The 14947-nt window shown below is 36.9% G+C and overlaps 1 protein-coding gene across 1 annotated transcript in view; it reads right to left on the reverse strand.

Annotated features, from left to right (window-relative positions):
• The window catches only part of galnt18a (UDP-N-acetyl-alpha-D-galactosamine:polypeptide N-acetylgalactosaminyltransferase 18a), a 50796-nt gene extending 42512 nt beyond the window's left edge, over window positions 1-8284 (reverse strand). The window contains exon 1 of the mRNA XM_082160056.1: window positions 7821-8284. Within this exon, the coding sequence (XP_082016182.1) occupies window positions 7821-8061 (241 nt within the window). The 5' untranslated portion in view covers window positions 8062-8284. The remainder of the gene's footprint in view (window positions 1-7820) is intronic.
• Between the last annotated feature and the right edge of the window lie 6663 nt (window positions 8285-14947).

Here is a 14947-nt window from a genome sequence, read left to right on the forward strand (position 1 = left end):
TCACGAATCCTTTCATTACAACAAAGTATAAATACGATGTCAATAAGAGATTCATTTCAAAGCTTCATTGATTACGGGGAGTTTCCGCAAGAGCGCAGCTTTGTTTACCTTGCGTTGTAATTGATAGCTTCAGTGATCATAATGGCAGCAATCTTTGCTCGCTTTCTGTATATAATATTTTTAGTGCTGGGCAAAGATTAATCGCGATTAATCGCATCCAAAATAAAAGTTTGTGTTTGCATAATATATGTGTGTGTACGGTGTATAATTATTTTGTATATATAAATACACACATATGCATGTTAAATAAATATTTCTTAAATAAATACATGCATATGTGTGTATTTATATATACAAAATAATTATACACAGTACACACACATATATTATGCAAACACAAACTTTTATTTTGGATGCGATTAATCGCGATTAATCTTTGCCCAGCACTAAATATTTTTCATGCTGCTAACTACACATTGCAAAGTTTCTGGATTGGAAACCTTATTTAAATGCACGATTGAATCCGATTGACAGTGATAACCATAGCAATGGACAGAGCATTTTTAGGAGCATGGAGCAAGTTGCTTTTTTAAAGTGCAACTGAAATAATTCATCAATTACATGCTCTTCCTCACTCTCATGTCAGTTTATTAACAGGTGGCCTAATACATACAGTGAGTCTTGACAGCCCAGCACAGGTCCCTATCACACATGAAAAAAAGTCAACACTCCACAATCTGTGATTCTGTTGAGCTACTTATTTATTTAAATAAAAACATGTTACATAAATGCCAGATCAGAGAGTGAAATGTAACAGAAAAATAACTCCTAGGGGCCATGTTTATAAAGTGTCTGCCAAGTACTGACTTACAATACATTTTCCAGTCACAAACATGACAAATACGACCGACCAAAACTCATATGCGTGTCATTTACACCCATTTTGCCATGGTTTATTTTGTCCCTACCAATTTCTATAAAACAGCTTGCAGCTGGGATGTGTCTAATACAAAGGAACATCTCTATTGTTGAGCAGAACAGAAGTCATAATTTATGTTTAGATCCATAAAAAAAACCTACAAAAACCAGAGACAATATAAGAATATATAAAGATGAAGTTATAAAACTGAATAAGAACTCAGTGCAGGATGTGGTTTGATAGTTCAGTTAAAATTAAGTGCATGAATTTGAGATTCCAGCTCTAAAATGTAAGCTGGAAGCATAAAAAAAAGGTAATTGTGTCTTTTTATTTCACAATTCGGGGTTCTTTTCCTCACAATTGCAAGTTTATATCTCACTTTTTTCTCAGCATTGTGAGTTTTAAACTCAGAATAGTGAGAAATAAAGTCAGAATCGTGAGATAAAAAGTACCTTTTTATATTGTGAGTTTGTAAGACTTTTTTCAATTCTGACTTTTTTCACACAATTGTGAGATAAAAAACTCGCAACTGTGAGTTATAAAGTTACAAATCTGAGAAAAAGTCTGAATTGTGAGAAAAAAAGTCACAATTACCTTTTATTTTTTATTCCATTGCCGAAACAAGCTTCCATAAAAATCTGATTGAGCCACGTATGTTTCTGTTAAATAGCCTTATCCAAACATGATGTGAAGAAACATCTATTTTTGTGTAAGCAATCCGCATGACATTTCCAAATGCATCAAGACAGTCATACAGGTCTTTTTGCAGACACAATGGCTCTCCAGCTTTAGCACCATGATAACAAGAGACAGCTCCACTGATCTGTTTTCTGCTTCTGTTCAGGAAGCATTATTGTCCCGATGCACACAACTTGAGCACAATTGCCAGGATGCTGCGTGGCGCATATGTGATTAGAGTTTTAAGATGCAGCTCCTGCTGTGGGCGATATACTCTTGCACTCTCTAACCAGTGCAAAGGTTAATAAAGTCACAGAGAGACATTTGAATTCAGTCCCTCAGGTGCCCCCGCTGGGCGAGCCACGGCCCAGTCTCTATGAAATCCTCATGGGTCAGTGTATGAGATTGTCCAGCTATGACAGACAGTCGCCATGGTTTGTTTTCTGCTCAATGACGAACCTAAAGGCTCTTTCATTGTTTTAGTTGAGTAGCCAGTGTTTGCTCTTTTCATTATGCATGCATAACTACAATTATATCTAAAAGCATACACAATAATAATGTAAAAAGTTTCAAACAAAATCAATAGATCGTGGTCGGTAAGATTTTTTGATGTTTTATGCTCACCAAGGCTATATTTATTTATAAATACAGTGAAAACAATAAGAATAACATTTTTTGATATATTTTAAAAAGTAATTTATTTCTGCGATGCAAAGCTGAATTTTCAGCATCATTACTCCAGTCTTCAGTGTCACATGACCCTTCAGAAATCCTTCTCTGCTCAAGAAACATTTCTTATTATTATCAAAGTGGAAAAAAAGCATTTAAAGAATAGCATTTATTTGAAATAGAAATCTTTTGTAATATTATAAATGCTTACACTTGAAATCAATTTAATGCGTCCTTGAATAAAATGTGTATGTATACAATCAATTAACTCAATAGACGTTATATAAGCTTTATAAATTATAAGCTTTGCATCAGGGTTTATTTAGCTAAAATTACCAAGAAAAAGTGTCAATCTCTCCATAAACAAGTTTAAAGAGTTCTCTAATAGTCTCATTTTATTTGTTGCCGCCAAGTAATAGCTAGAAAAGCCTCAGGAGACTTAACATTCTACAGGTTCTTTGAGATATTCAGGAAACTGTCATTCATTCAAGCAAGGACATCTCAGCCGCACACAGTATTTGGTCTTGCTCGGTTAGTCAAGGGCAGCTGATTCAGTTTTTCACCCTGGGTCATTGGCTCAGTGAGTGTTTCTGCAGTCGAATGTTTGCTTGGCTAACGGCATACAACAAACAAACATAGAGGACAATGAATCAACTAAGGCTTCTTTCTAACGGATCAGATCACTGGACTGAATCATAAGTCACCTCACTGTAAGTTTGTATCTGCAGATTTCAGTAGATGCAATCATAAAGACATAACTTTGTCATTCATTCCAACCTCCTCCCTCAGCTCACATCTGACTGGACGGTGGAATAAAGCTGAATGGTTTCTCTGAGGATTACTGAAGCTCTAGCTTGATTACGGGCTGTTCTCCGAATGACAGACATACGTGAGACAAGCTGACAAATCAGTGCAGTCGGATGCACCCTAAACGGAGCTCACTGACAGAGGGGAAGAAACGTGTTTTATCAGGAGCTGACCCCATCATGACAGGCAAACAAAAGCTACAAAAAACTGAATCAAATGGAAATGCCTTCCACGCATTATGATTAACCATAATCTTGACCCCAAACATGACTTAAGGGCACTTTACACGCTTATCTTGTGATATTGCCTCCTTTCGTGTACAGGCGTTTTCCTGTTGAGCAAACACAATGACGCCCGCTTCAAGATGATTAGTATAAATAATGCATTCTGTGTTGCATGTAAGTGATAGCTAATATAATTAACTCTAATATGTAACCTTTAGCCAATCTCAAAATGAAAATAATTTTTTTTATACTGTACGTTATAATGTTGTGATGCCTAAATTCACTTGTAGCATTCATTTTTTCAATTCAGACAAATTAGAATTTTAATATCCGCTAAATTAATAAATGTAAATGTAATCCACCATGACATGAAAATAATTACTGGCTTAACGTTAAAGTCGCCCTCAAACACTGCAGTTGTAGCTGAGGCCTGAAAGAGTTTGGTTCATGCTGTCAACATGTCGAGAAGACGCTGTTCTCTGCGCTGTGAAAGCAAATTCACTTTGCATGCATTTCCAAAGGATGAGGACTCAAACTGATACAGTAAATCCGGTGTCATAGTTACCGTCCATATCACTGTGTATCCAATTGCTGAGGAAGCCTTCGATACTTAAAAGTCCCCTTGTAGTGAAAATCCAGTTTTTAATGATGTTTATATATCTATGTGGTGTTTTTAATATGTTTTATGACAAACCATGTCAACCAAGTCAACACCATTGCTGAGTCTTTTCTCCTTAAATCTGCAGAAAAAAAGAAAAAAAAAGAGAGAAATCGCCACGGTTTGAAATAGCTGGTGTTTCTGACGTCTCAAACTACATTGTAACCAATCACGTCAATGTGCCAGTGGCTTTAGCATATCATTAACTGCTGGGAAGCAGGGGAGTCTCAAGAGAAGCCAGGTTGTCCCAGTATATTTTTCTGATGATATGAAAAGTTGGGTACATTTAGCAATATAGTGGGTGAATTATGTATATAATGTATATTATGATGTTATGATGAACAATATGCCTTTCTCCACTGACATTCTAAATTGTTCAAATTCAAAACGTTTCTAAGGATGCTGATTTTTAGAAAGCGTATTGAGAGGGCGAACGGGTATGTAACATTAGCAACACATTAGCTCATTATTACCGTTATGTGTCCGACGTTGTAGAGAGTGATAAATAAAACGCATTACCATTCTGATAAATCGACTTGTATACGACCCTGTATGAGTGAGTTGAGGCGGGGCTCATTTTCATAATCATGGATTCATGTATACTACATGAAGCAAGGGTGTAGAGTTACTTTCAAGCTATTTTAAGGCATGAGTAAAAAAATAAAATAATAATTCACATGAAAAAAAAAACTTTAAATTTGTAATCTTGGTGATCAAAGATGAGTTTTAAGGGATAAAATTATTGACTACAGGGGGACTTTAAATTCAGATATAGTTTTGTTTCCGACACATGCTATAAACTGTAGACAATTACAACAGACTGGTTCATCTAACCAATCAGAGCAGAGTAGACTCTCTGACAGGAGGGGTTTAGAGAGACCGAATCCTTGATCGAATCATTTCAGACACTGTGAGAAAAGAGGGGATGCTGCAATGTATATTATGAGGAATATGTTGATCTTGGATGCATGTAAAAAAAGAAAAAAATGTAGGAGACCTACAAAACAAAAATTGGATCCTTTATAATAGTATAATGGGGGCACAAGATACATTCAGAAAATAGATAGGGTGAATTTCCATTTCATAGATCTTTAATATTGGTGCATTTCATAGATATTTAATATCTGTGCATCCCTACTTTTATCTTGCTTGCAGTTGTGTACAACAAATCTTTCAGTGGTTACCATGTACCCTGATCATAATTTTTTTTTATGTTTTTTCACAGCAAGACTGCAGTAAATGAACTGCTGATAATACATTTTCACTGTCTAGACTGAGAACGCCTTGCCACCACAGAGACAACTCATTTAATTATCAAAATCTGATTGGTGTCTCAGCAATTACTCGCCTTTAATTAAATACAACACATTTAAAGAGCCAATCAAGACATTCTGAATCAAATTACAGACTGAGGAAGCAACTTTCCACAGCGAAGTCTAAACGCTCCTTGTGACCTCAATGTTATCAAGTATCCTCTTCCCACTTCACTCCTTCCCTTTGGCATTTCTCCTTCATTTCCCATCAGCAAGTGAAGCGTAGTGTTAAAACGAGCCCTTGTGTGTCCTATCCTTTAGTTTAATGAGAGAACCGTGGACAAAAACACCTTTGATAACGATAACAATCTCAGGTGGTATTTAACAGAGGCGGTACGACAGAACAACACATGCCTGCGGGGTGTGCATGCAGAAACATCCAGCGTTAATTGTCAGGCAAGCGCACCGTAATGAGACAGTCCAAAATAAATTAGCGGGGTAACACTCGGCTCGAAAGTGTGACTCGTGAACTTATGAACTTGTGAATAGGCATGGAGAAGAGAAGACAATAGTATGAAGATGGTATTTTTATAGCACTCAGACACCCCGCTGATCTACAGTGCAGAGCTGTGTGAAGAACGGGTAAGTTACAGCACTGCTGTTCAGATGTACAGAAAAACTCAGCAGCTGTTTGCACATCACCCATGAGCGATCGAACAAGACTCTACTGTACTCGCCATAAACTGGATCCAGTTCTTGGCCATGCTTTTGAAGGCTTTAAAGAGGAGGGAAGCATGTTTAATTGGCCATGAGCAGGTGGAAACTGTGGACTCACATTTTAAGCACTGATTTTGGGTGGGAAATCTGTGGAATGGATTTTACTGTGGAAAGTGTGTCAAATGAAGCTGTACTACATTTCAAAATTTAATTAAAATTGCATTACCAAATTGTCAAGCAGGTTTCTCATACACGCTCCTTGCTCATCCAATTTGGTAAAAAAAAAGCCATGTGATAAACATGGTATTTCCGCAGTGACCTTCCACTAACCAAAGTTCACATTTGCTAATTGAAACTGGGTTACAAGGGAAGAATTGGCTACATTTTTCTCAGTAAGACGGCGCATCAACACCGTTGCTCATGCCAACCCAAACTGAAGGTCTGTTTTCAGTCTCTGCCAATGACAATGCAATCAGACAGTTCAGATGGGCGTGAAAACCGGACTCTTCCCTTTTAATGGATTTTGGAGAAATAAGACTCTCCGGCAGGAGCCACTGACTCAGTTATCGTAAAACTGGAGGAGACTGCAAGCAAATCAGAGGCGCCTTGATTACCTATGACTTATGTCTTTGACTTATAGTACAGAGGAGCTGAACTTATGGTCAGCCCTTTGAACTAAAATATAAATATAAGTAGCCCCCGATATTTTAAAGGGTTAATTCGCCAAAAAAAAGAAAATTCTGTCATTAATTACTCACCCTCATGTCGTTCCAAACCCATAAGACCTTCATTCATCGTCGGAACACAAACTAGGATATTTTTGATGAAATCCGAGAGCTTTCTGACCTGTTATCGGGCTAATCAGGAGGCTCAATCAAATAGCACAACATTCTGACAGGACCAAAGAAGAGCCACAATGTTTACACTTTTTAAGGAAATCAGAGGATGAATGGCCATGGTTTTCTCTGTATAACGTTTTAAAATCCAAAAAACACATTTCACTTAAAATAAAATACTTAACGTCAAGCTAGGAAGGCATCACAATGTGATATCTTCTTGTGAAACCGTAGCATGACACACTCAATTGCTTAAGTGTCTTACCGTGTAGGTGTGCAGGGTATATTTTGATTGACATTTATGGCTTCACTGTGACTGCTCTGAGCAAGCAAGCTTTAAGACCTTGAGCTCAGCACAGGAGCTGTATATAGTACATGCCAACATATCCCATAAATCCAGTCAAATGCTTCTCAACAAGATTAATGCATGCATTAATACATTACAGAAATACAATTCCTCACACAAAGCCTGTTAAGGCATATATGTGAGTTTATTTAGGACACAACACCCTCTTATTTGAATTCCAAGGCCAGAATTTATAACACGACTGAATCAGATTCACATCAACAGTACACTAATGATGATTAATCATCCAGGATGAGAGGCTGTTCAAACTCTTGCAGGATATCATCACTCCCCAGCTGTCCTGTTTGAGTCCAGCAAAGCAACATGATGGCACCAGCCGCAGGACTGATGTTTACGTGAGGACTTTGCCAAGTGCTAAATTTATGCCCCCCTCTCTAGCTACAATAAACCTGAGCTTACACTGCACCAGCTGAATACATCTGTTAGGAGACGAATTAGTCCAGATAGAGGTGCTATAGAAATATGATCAGTATCTCAAGCTATTTGCATCTCCACAAAAATATGATTCATGCATATGGATGAATAGAAACAGAGCCATACAAGAGGCTCATCAGCATCTGAAGTGCAAAGCCCCTTTAAACCTGTATTGATTTTCATGTCTACTGAAAGTACGACTGTGCTGAATAAGCTACTGTAAAGAGAGAACATGCAATTATTATAAATCATAGGATGCCATATACAAACATCATTACCTTGTATGTGTTGGTTAACAACACTCTCCAGCCTGTCCAGTCTCTCAATAATCCTAAGGGTTTCTCCTCTGTTGTCATCATCAAACTTTTTCTCATGCGTCCTCCCTGCAACTTTGACGTTGCCGTTATTAGACACATAATTGGTGATCCATCCGACGTAGAGCAGACACAAAATATTGGTCATGCCGCTTAAAATCACGCACGTGGACACCAAAGTTTTGGTTCTCCTCGTGCATGCCATCGCAACATCCCCACGTGCGCAGCGCGCGCAGAAACAGGCACAAATCCTTTACGCGTTTGTCGGCGGTTTTGCTCTCATACAGCCCGGCGGAATGATCTCCCGTATAACGTTACGGCTTTGCGTGTCCAGGACATCTTATGTGACAGGAAGCGGCAGCTGTTCGGATAGGCGCTGATGTCTCTCGCGCTCGTCCGCACTGTTTGACAGCGGGTTTACAGCTCGGCAACACGCGCACGGCTTGCTTGACAGCGTCATGAGCCAGGGGTACACGCGCACCATGTAGCAGCGCGCGCTGCTGTTGACAGCCAATGAAGTTCAACAGCAGTAATGGAACTGGTTTTTACTCAGATTTTACATTGGACATACAGTGAGGAATAATACCAAATTGTTTACTAGGCAAAAATGTCGTTGGTCAAACATTGAAATGTATGTTGTTATGCTATTTTTTATTTGCCTAATTTGGCTAGCTTATTTCAAGCGCCAAAATGATTGGACGCACGGCCTTTGACTGGCAACAAATATGGAACAACAACAGGAACGTCTTCTCCTCTCGGCAAATATTTTTGTTTTGTAATCCTACCAATATTCATGATGAAAATTTATATTCATATTTTCTTTCAGTTTGATATCATAAGTTTACAGATTGCTGTGGACGGGCCAGCTTTGTCTGCAACAATCATGTAATGTCTTTAATCCTTGTTTGAGGACCTTTCTCACCAAAATATGCAATTCATTTGTCATCATATCATGCAATTATTTGATTTAAATTTCAAATGGTTTGCATTTTTTATTAGCATTTTTCCCCTATTATCCTTGCAGACCAGCAACTTATTTTTGGATCCCAACACATCAGTTGAGATCACTGATTTGACTCACACTCCATCTGCTCCACACTACAGCAGGAGTTATTTTTAACGGTTGTTGAGATGTGTTGTAAATAAAATCATCAATTAAACAAAAACTAAAGCATTCTGATGAAAGTTTTAATTGTGATCCTACTTACTTTATTCATGCACATTTCTGAGCTTATTGTGGGCAATTCATCTTTACAACGTTATTCCAAAATAATAATAAAAAAATGCTTGTTTCTGAAATTATTCTCCTTTAGATGACATACCTGAAGAAAGCTATTCATTATAATTTCCATTGATCTCACCTGTCTTTTCTCATGGGAACCACCACACCTTTATTGACTCCTTGTTTTGGATGACGGGAGGGATCACTCTTACTTTTCAAGCCAGCTGACTCCATTCCGGTATGGAACTAAATTTCTACAATCCAATCAATTCCAGATGGATAAAATCAAGTCTTTCCCTACATTATTTCTAGTCGATTATCCTTTATCATACAAATACAAGTTATTTAAAGATATTCTAGCGTATATATAGGAAGCCAATCAAGCAATCTTGACATAATATCTTGATAGATGCGCAATATTTTTGTGACTTACTGTTTTAAATATCTGACAGTGCTCTTGTGATTATTTTCTTATAGAGATTGAAGGCATTTTAATGAATGCCTTTAAATATTTAGAGGGTTTCTGATTGAAGACAAGGGAGGCCAAATTCCCTTAAACGGTCAGGTTGTAACTCAAATGAAAGAGTGCAATCGAAACAGCCTTCAAAGATGCTCCTCATCAGCCTTCCCTATTCAGGGCTTTCAAGCTGATCAAGCGAGGGGAAAAAAGCATCAGAGAAACATTACATTAACAGATGGAATCAGAAGCAAACTACCCTGAGGTGCTGGCTTTGATCTTTGTGTTTGGCTTGCCAACTTACTCTTTCACCTGTTTAGTTTACCCAAATGTACACAGAGACACCAGATCATGAAATGATGCATGAAATATGAATGGACACTGAAATATTAAAGGATAGAGAATTTCTCGGTAGAGACTTAGGCCTAAGTAATTACTTACTAGGGGATCTAGACCAAAGGTCTATGAATGACTGATCTTAAAAGACAAAATGCCACGGTTAGTTTTAGATTTAACGAAAGCATGGTGAAAAAAGAACTTACAGTGCAAGGACTTTGAGTCTTTATCTACTATGCTCCACCTGCTGAAATAATCGTATCGCTTTAGAGAGCTCCTACATTTTTTGAATCGCTATTCAGACTTGTTTTACACTAAAATGGTCTGATCATCCTTAAAACAAGATAAATGTACTCTGCACCACCTGGTTACTGACACATCCAGCCGTGACTTCCCGTGGCAATGTATTTAAGCATGGAGCCTATGACTCAGCTATACATAAGATCAATGAGACAGAATACGCTCCGTTCTGTCTGCCACAGCCCCCACTGCAGTGAGATATTATTGGGTTGTAATTTAAAATGAGAGGTCTAGGGTATATCGGCTATGTAACAGAAGGAAGGAGACACTGCCTGGAATATCAATAGCAATGGTGGTTCTTGCCCAGAAGAGCAATGTGAAATTTCCTTAATCAGAATCCCTAGTCCTGATGCAGAGCATGCGACGGTGCATTAATCTGATTGCTTTTCATGAGAACTAGTTGACCTACTTGGTGAACGTTGGAACATGTGGAGGATTATGCACTGCATGTTTTTTCCCCCTCGAACCAGTCTCTCAGCCGATTCAAAAGAAACCATTGGTCATCACAGTACTGATTGAAACAAATACTAACCCCATAACCATAATCTTAGTTAGTATAGCATTGTATCCTAATATATAGCATTACTGTTTCCCATGATCAGATCCATCCACGATTTCTTTCTGAACTCTTGACAGAAGTCTGAACTTTTGCTGACCGACTGCATTGAGGTGATCAATGAAATCGGTCACGGGGCGGGTTTACGTTATAGTTTTGGGGGGAAAATCATGGAAATCCTCCTATTGTTTTTAGGAGTTGTTGTTTTACTGCTGTTTTAGCTTATTCTTGAGACAAATGGTATTTTGCATTGACCCTTCATTTTGACAGACGTTATAGAAATATTACAAAAAGTGTTCTCTTCGCTTCATAACAGCGGTTGAACCACTGTAGTTATGTGGACTATTTTAAAGATGTCTTTCCTAACTTTCTGGGCCTTGAAAGTGGTAATAACGTTGCATTCTATGGGGGGGTCAGAAAATTGTCGGATTTCATCAAAAATATTTAAATTTATGTTCCGAAGATGAACTAAGGTCTTATGGGTTTGGATCGACATGAGGGTGAGTAATTAAGGACAGAATTTTCATCTCTGGGTGAACTATTGACTACTGAAAACTCTGTTTCCAGGAATCTGCTGTGTAATTGGTTTGAATCAAAATATGTTTTGAAGATATTATGAAGGATTTCTGTACTTTTTGCTAGAAATAAATTATTGACAATACCTCAAACTGTTTAATTCATCTGTACAGAAAAGATGCTCTGAACCTCAAGTTCAAGTGTAAAACTGTTCACTTGCAATTTTATGTTTCAACCACAGAGGGTGATAGAAATCCCAGAATCCCAGAGTTCCGTTAAAGTCACAATGAAACAGGAGTAGCAAAAGATTTTTTCTTCCATATTGTGGCACATCCGAGTGTAACAGATTATCGAAAAAGAAAAAAATGAAGGGCGGGGACTTCTGGGTTCATTGGTTCTGTGCATTGGTTTTTTATTGGATGTGGGCATTGCACTCAAAAATATAGACAGATGAATGTGAGCTTGCAGAGATGGGGTCTAAATGGATCAAATGACTGCATATACATCACAGTGTTGTTTTAGTATTATTCGGATAATATTATAGTTTCATTCATGTTTTGAATTTTTTTGTCATTTTTATTAGTTTCTGTTTTTTACAATGTTTATAATAATTTTATAAATATTCATTTAAAGCATTTTTTTTTAATAATTGTAAATTTAATTTGAGTTATTTTAGTAGTTTTGTTAAACTAAATAAAAATGAGAAATATAGCTGAAATGAAATCTGTTTTTAATATATATTTTATTTTATTTCTGTTAACATTTATTTCAAAGAAACACAATTGTTTTTTAATGGTTTTAGTTTAATATGATAACCCTGATTTAGAAAATGGAAGTACAGTACAGGTACAAAAAAGTACAGGCTATACATCTAACAGACATGCAGTCCCATAGAAATGGAATTCTCTCCACTAATTCATTGACAAATCTGTCTATTAAATGAACACGCATTTCCCCAGTACATTTTTGTATATTATTACTGTTTGTATATTGCCTTTTTATATTGTATAGTGTCCTGATGATAGAACTACTAGTTAATGTTGCCCCATCTAGGTGGTCTCCTCAAAATAATCCTTGTTTAATGACTCACACTTTGGTGGACATTACCTTCTCATAGAATGCAGTGTGTGTTTGTTATATATTTATCAGAGTATAAATGGACACAAATGACCAGCTCAGCTTTTTAAACAAAGGAACTTTCCCGCTTGAAAATTGCACCTTTCTCATTGGTCAAGCCAAAACGTAAAGGTGTGACCTCTGTGGAACTTAAAAGCCAACACATAGGCTGCATCCGAAATCAAATACTTCCCTACTATATAGTATGCTAACAGTACGCCAACAGAGTAGTATGTCCGAATAAATAGTATTCGAAAAACGAAAAGTCCCCGGGTGACCTACTACTTCCGGCGAGACTCTGAAGTGTGAATTCGATGGACACTTTACTATCCCATGAGGCCACAGGAGAGGATTTATGAATGTCAGTGAAGCGACACAACTGACACTGGTAGGTTGTGTTACAGTAACAGCATGGAGGATGTACGTCCGGATTACATTCATACTATATAGAACATACTTTTTTAACTGTTGCGAAGTAAGATCAAATTCAAATGTAGTTCAGTACGTGATTTTCAAATTGTCAAATATACTGCCCCCCACTTTATTATTTAGTTTGATTAAATTCCTGACTACCTGAATTTGCTGATTGTTATTTTTAGTTGTTATGCATTATATTTTTATTTATTATGCAACTGTTGTGATTATTCTATGATTATTTTAATTAATTTTCTATGTAAAACACTTTGAATAACCATTGGGTATGAAATGTGCTATAAAAATAAACTTGCCTTGCCTTACTTTTTCATAGTGTATAACATGACTAGTTTAACAGCTTTATATAATGATTAGCCTGGCAAGATACAGTTTTAGCTCCTCCAACACTGAATTAGATGTCATTTTAGATAATGGAAGGGTTTGGGATTGCAAATGTGGACTTCACATTGCAAAATCAATTGAAAATGCTAATGTTGAGTCATATTGTCCTGCGGAGAGATTTTTAGTGAATTAAATCAGATGGTGGTCGGATCAATTCAAAAGCGGCTGAGCTTATTTAACATTGAAAGATTGTCCATACTCTGATAACAGTGGGAAAGCAGGCTCAATTCCATCGAGAACACGACATGCTACTGATAATAATCTTTAGCTACAGTATGTGTTTCAGTAATGCACAATACAGTGAGACTATGTCAACATACAGTTTAATTTATGAAACGCATTACTTCTATTACAGATGCAAACTTGTATCATATTCAGTGAATTATGAGACAGTCTCTGTTGTGCGAGTCTGTTCTCTGATATGAAAATCTGTGTTTAGTTTGTATTCATGTTCCTGGCAGTTTTAAGATAAGGGAATGTTAGAAGTTCCTGCCTGAGAATCATATTTCCTCAGAATCCATTAAACACAGAGAGTCCGGCTTTCATCCCCATTCAGACGATATGATAACACTGTCATCGAGGTACAGCAAGCTTTGTGATAGGCCATGCTGTATAATTTCACGCTTTCTAGGAAAAGCTAGGGTTCCCTAGGTAATTTAAAACCTTAATTTTATTTTTAATTTGTGATTTCGAGTCCTTTTTCTATGCAACCACGAATAGATGTGTACTGTGTGTCCTTCAGTAAAAAAATCAGCTGATTGAGGTTGAATATTTTTTAGGCAAATGTTATTGCAGTATATTTTTCAGTCAAGTATAGCCCATATTTTTCATCAAGTTCATTTGGTTCAAAGACATTGCAGATACATTATTTATGGGATGAGGAACTCAATAAAACTTCCACTTTGTGGTAATTTACTTTACAAGTGTACGGGAGAGCTAATGCGTTTAATCAAGTGAGGGCCAAATGTCGAAACTAAAATAAAAAAAATGATAAAATGCATTCAACAGAAAATTATGCACTTAAAACACTGGCACAATTACTGAAAATGAGTCAGTGAATCATAACATAATCCGATATTTCAAGGCTCTTCTCATCTTAAACCATGCATCACTAATCATCAGCGAAAGGATATTTCTGCCTTCATTTGTGAAATGCTTTTTCTTTCACATATTATAATGCAGAAAGCAACAAATAGCTAAATGTTTCCCCCTCAGCCAAATACATCTGGCAGAACTGATTAAAATTATTTTAACTCCAAAAGCCATTGTTAATATGAATTATGAATTACAGTTGAATCACACATGTTGAAGGAAAAATGTAGGCACTGATTGTTCAGTGATTACGTATAATGATGACCCGATTTCATATATGCTATTTATGGGTAAACTGCTTCCTGTGAAAAGCGTAGCCTTTATAACAAATGAAACTAAATAGAAACACTCAGCAAGCACTTTAAAAACCATGTTGCCACTTGATAGAAAAAAATCAGAAGCCATTCAGAATCATATTCCACGCCAGCTGGAAGACTTTATTGGGTGCTTTCTTTGTCTCACCTCATAAAGTGTTGCAGAGGCATACCTGTACATGTCATATTTGTTCGGCTTTTAGTTTCAATCTTCCACTGAAGAAAGAAAGTTATAAAGTTTTGAAATTACATCCTTTTTCTACCCTGGGTTCTCTTGGAGAGGAGTCCTGTCATAGTCTGTGTTAGTTGTGATACTGGAGACTTACAATGCTTTGCCTTCACAGTTTATTTGCTGTAAGTTCTGGC

This window comes from Leuciscus leuciscus, assembly GCF_965113295.1.
Source record: "Leuciscus leuciscus genome assembly, chromosome: 25".
Lineage (NCBI taxonomy): Eukaryota > Metazoa > Chordata > Actinopteri > Cypriniformes > Leuciscidae > Leuciscus > Leuciscus leuciscus.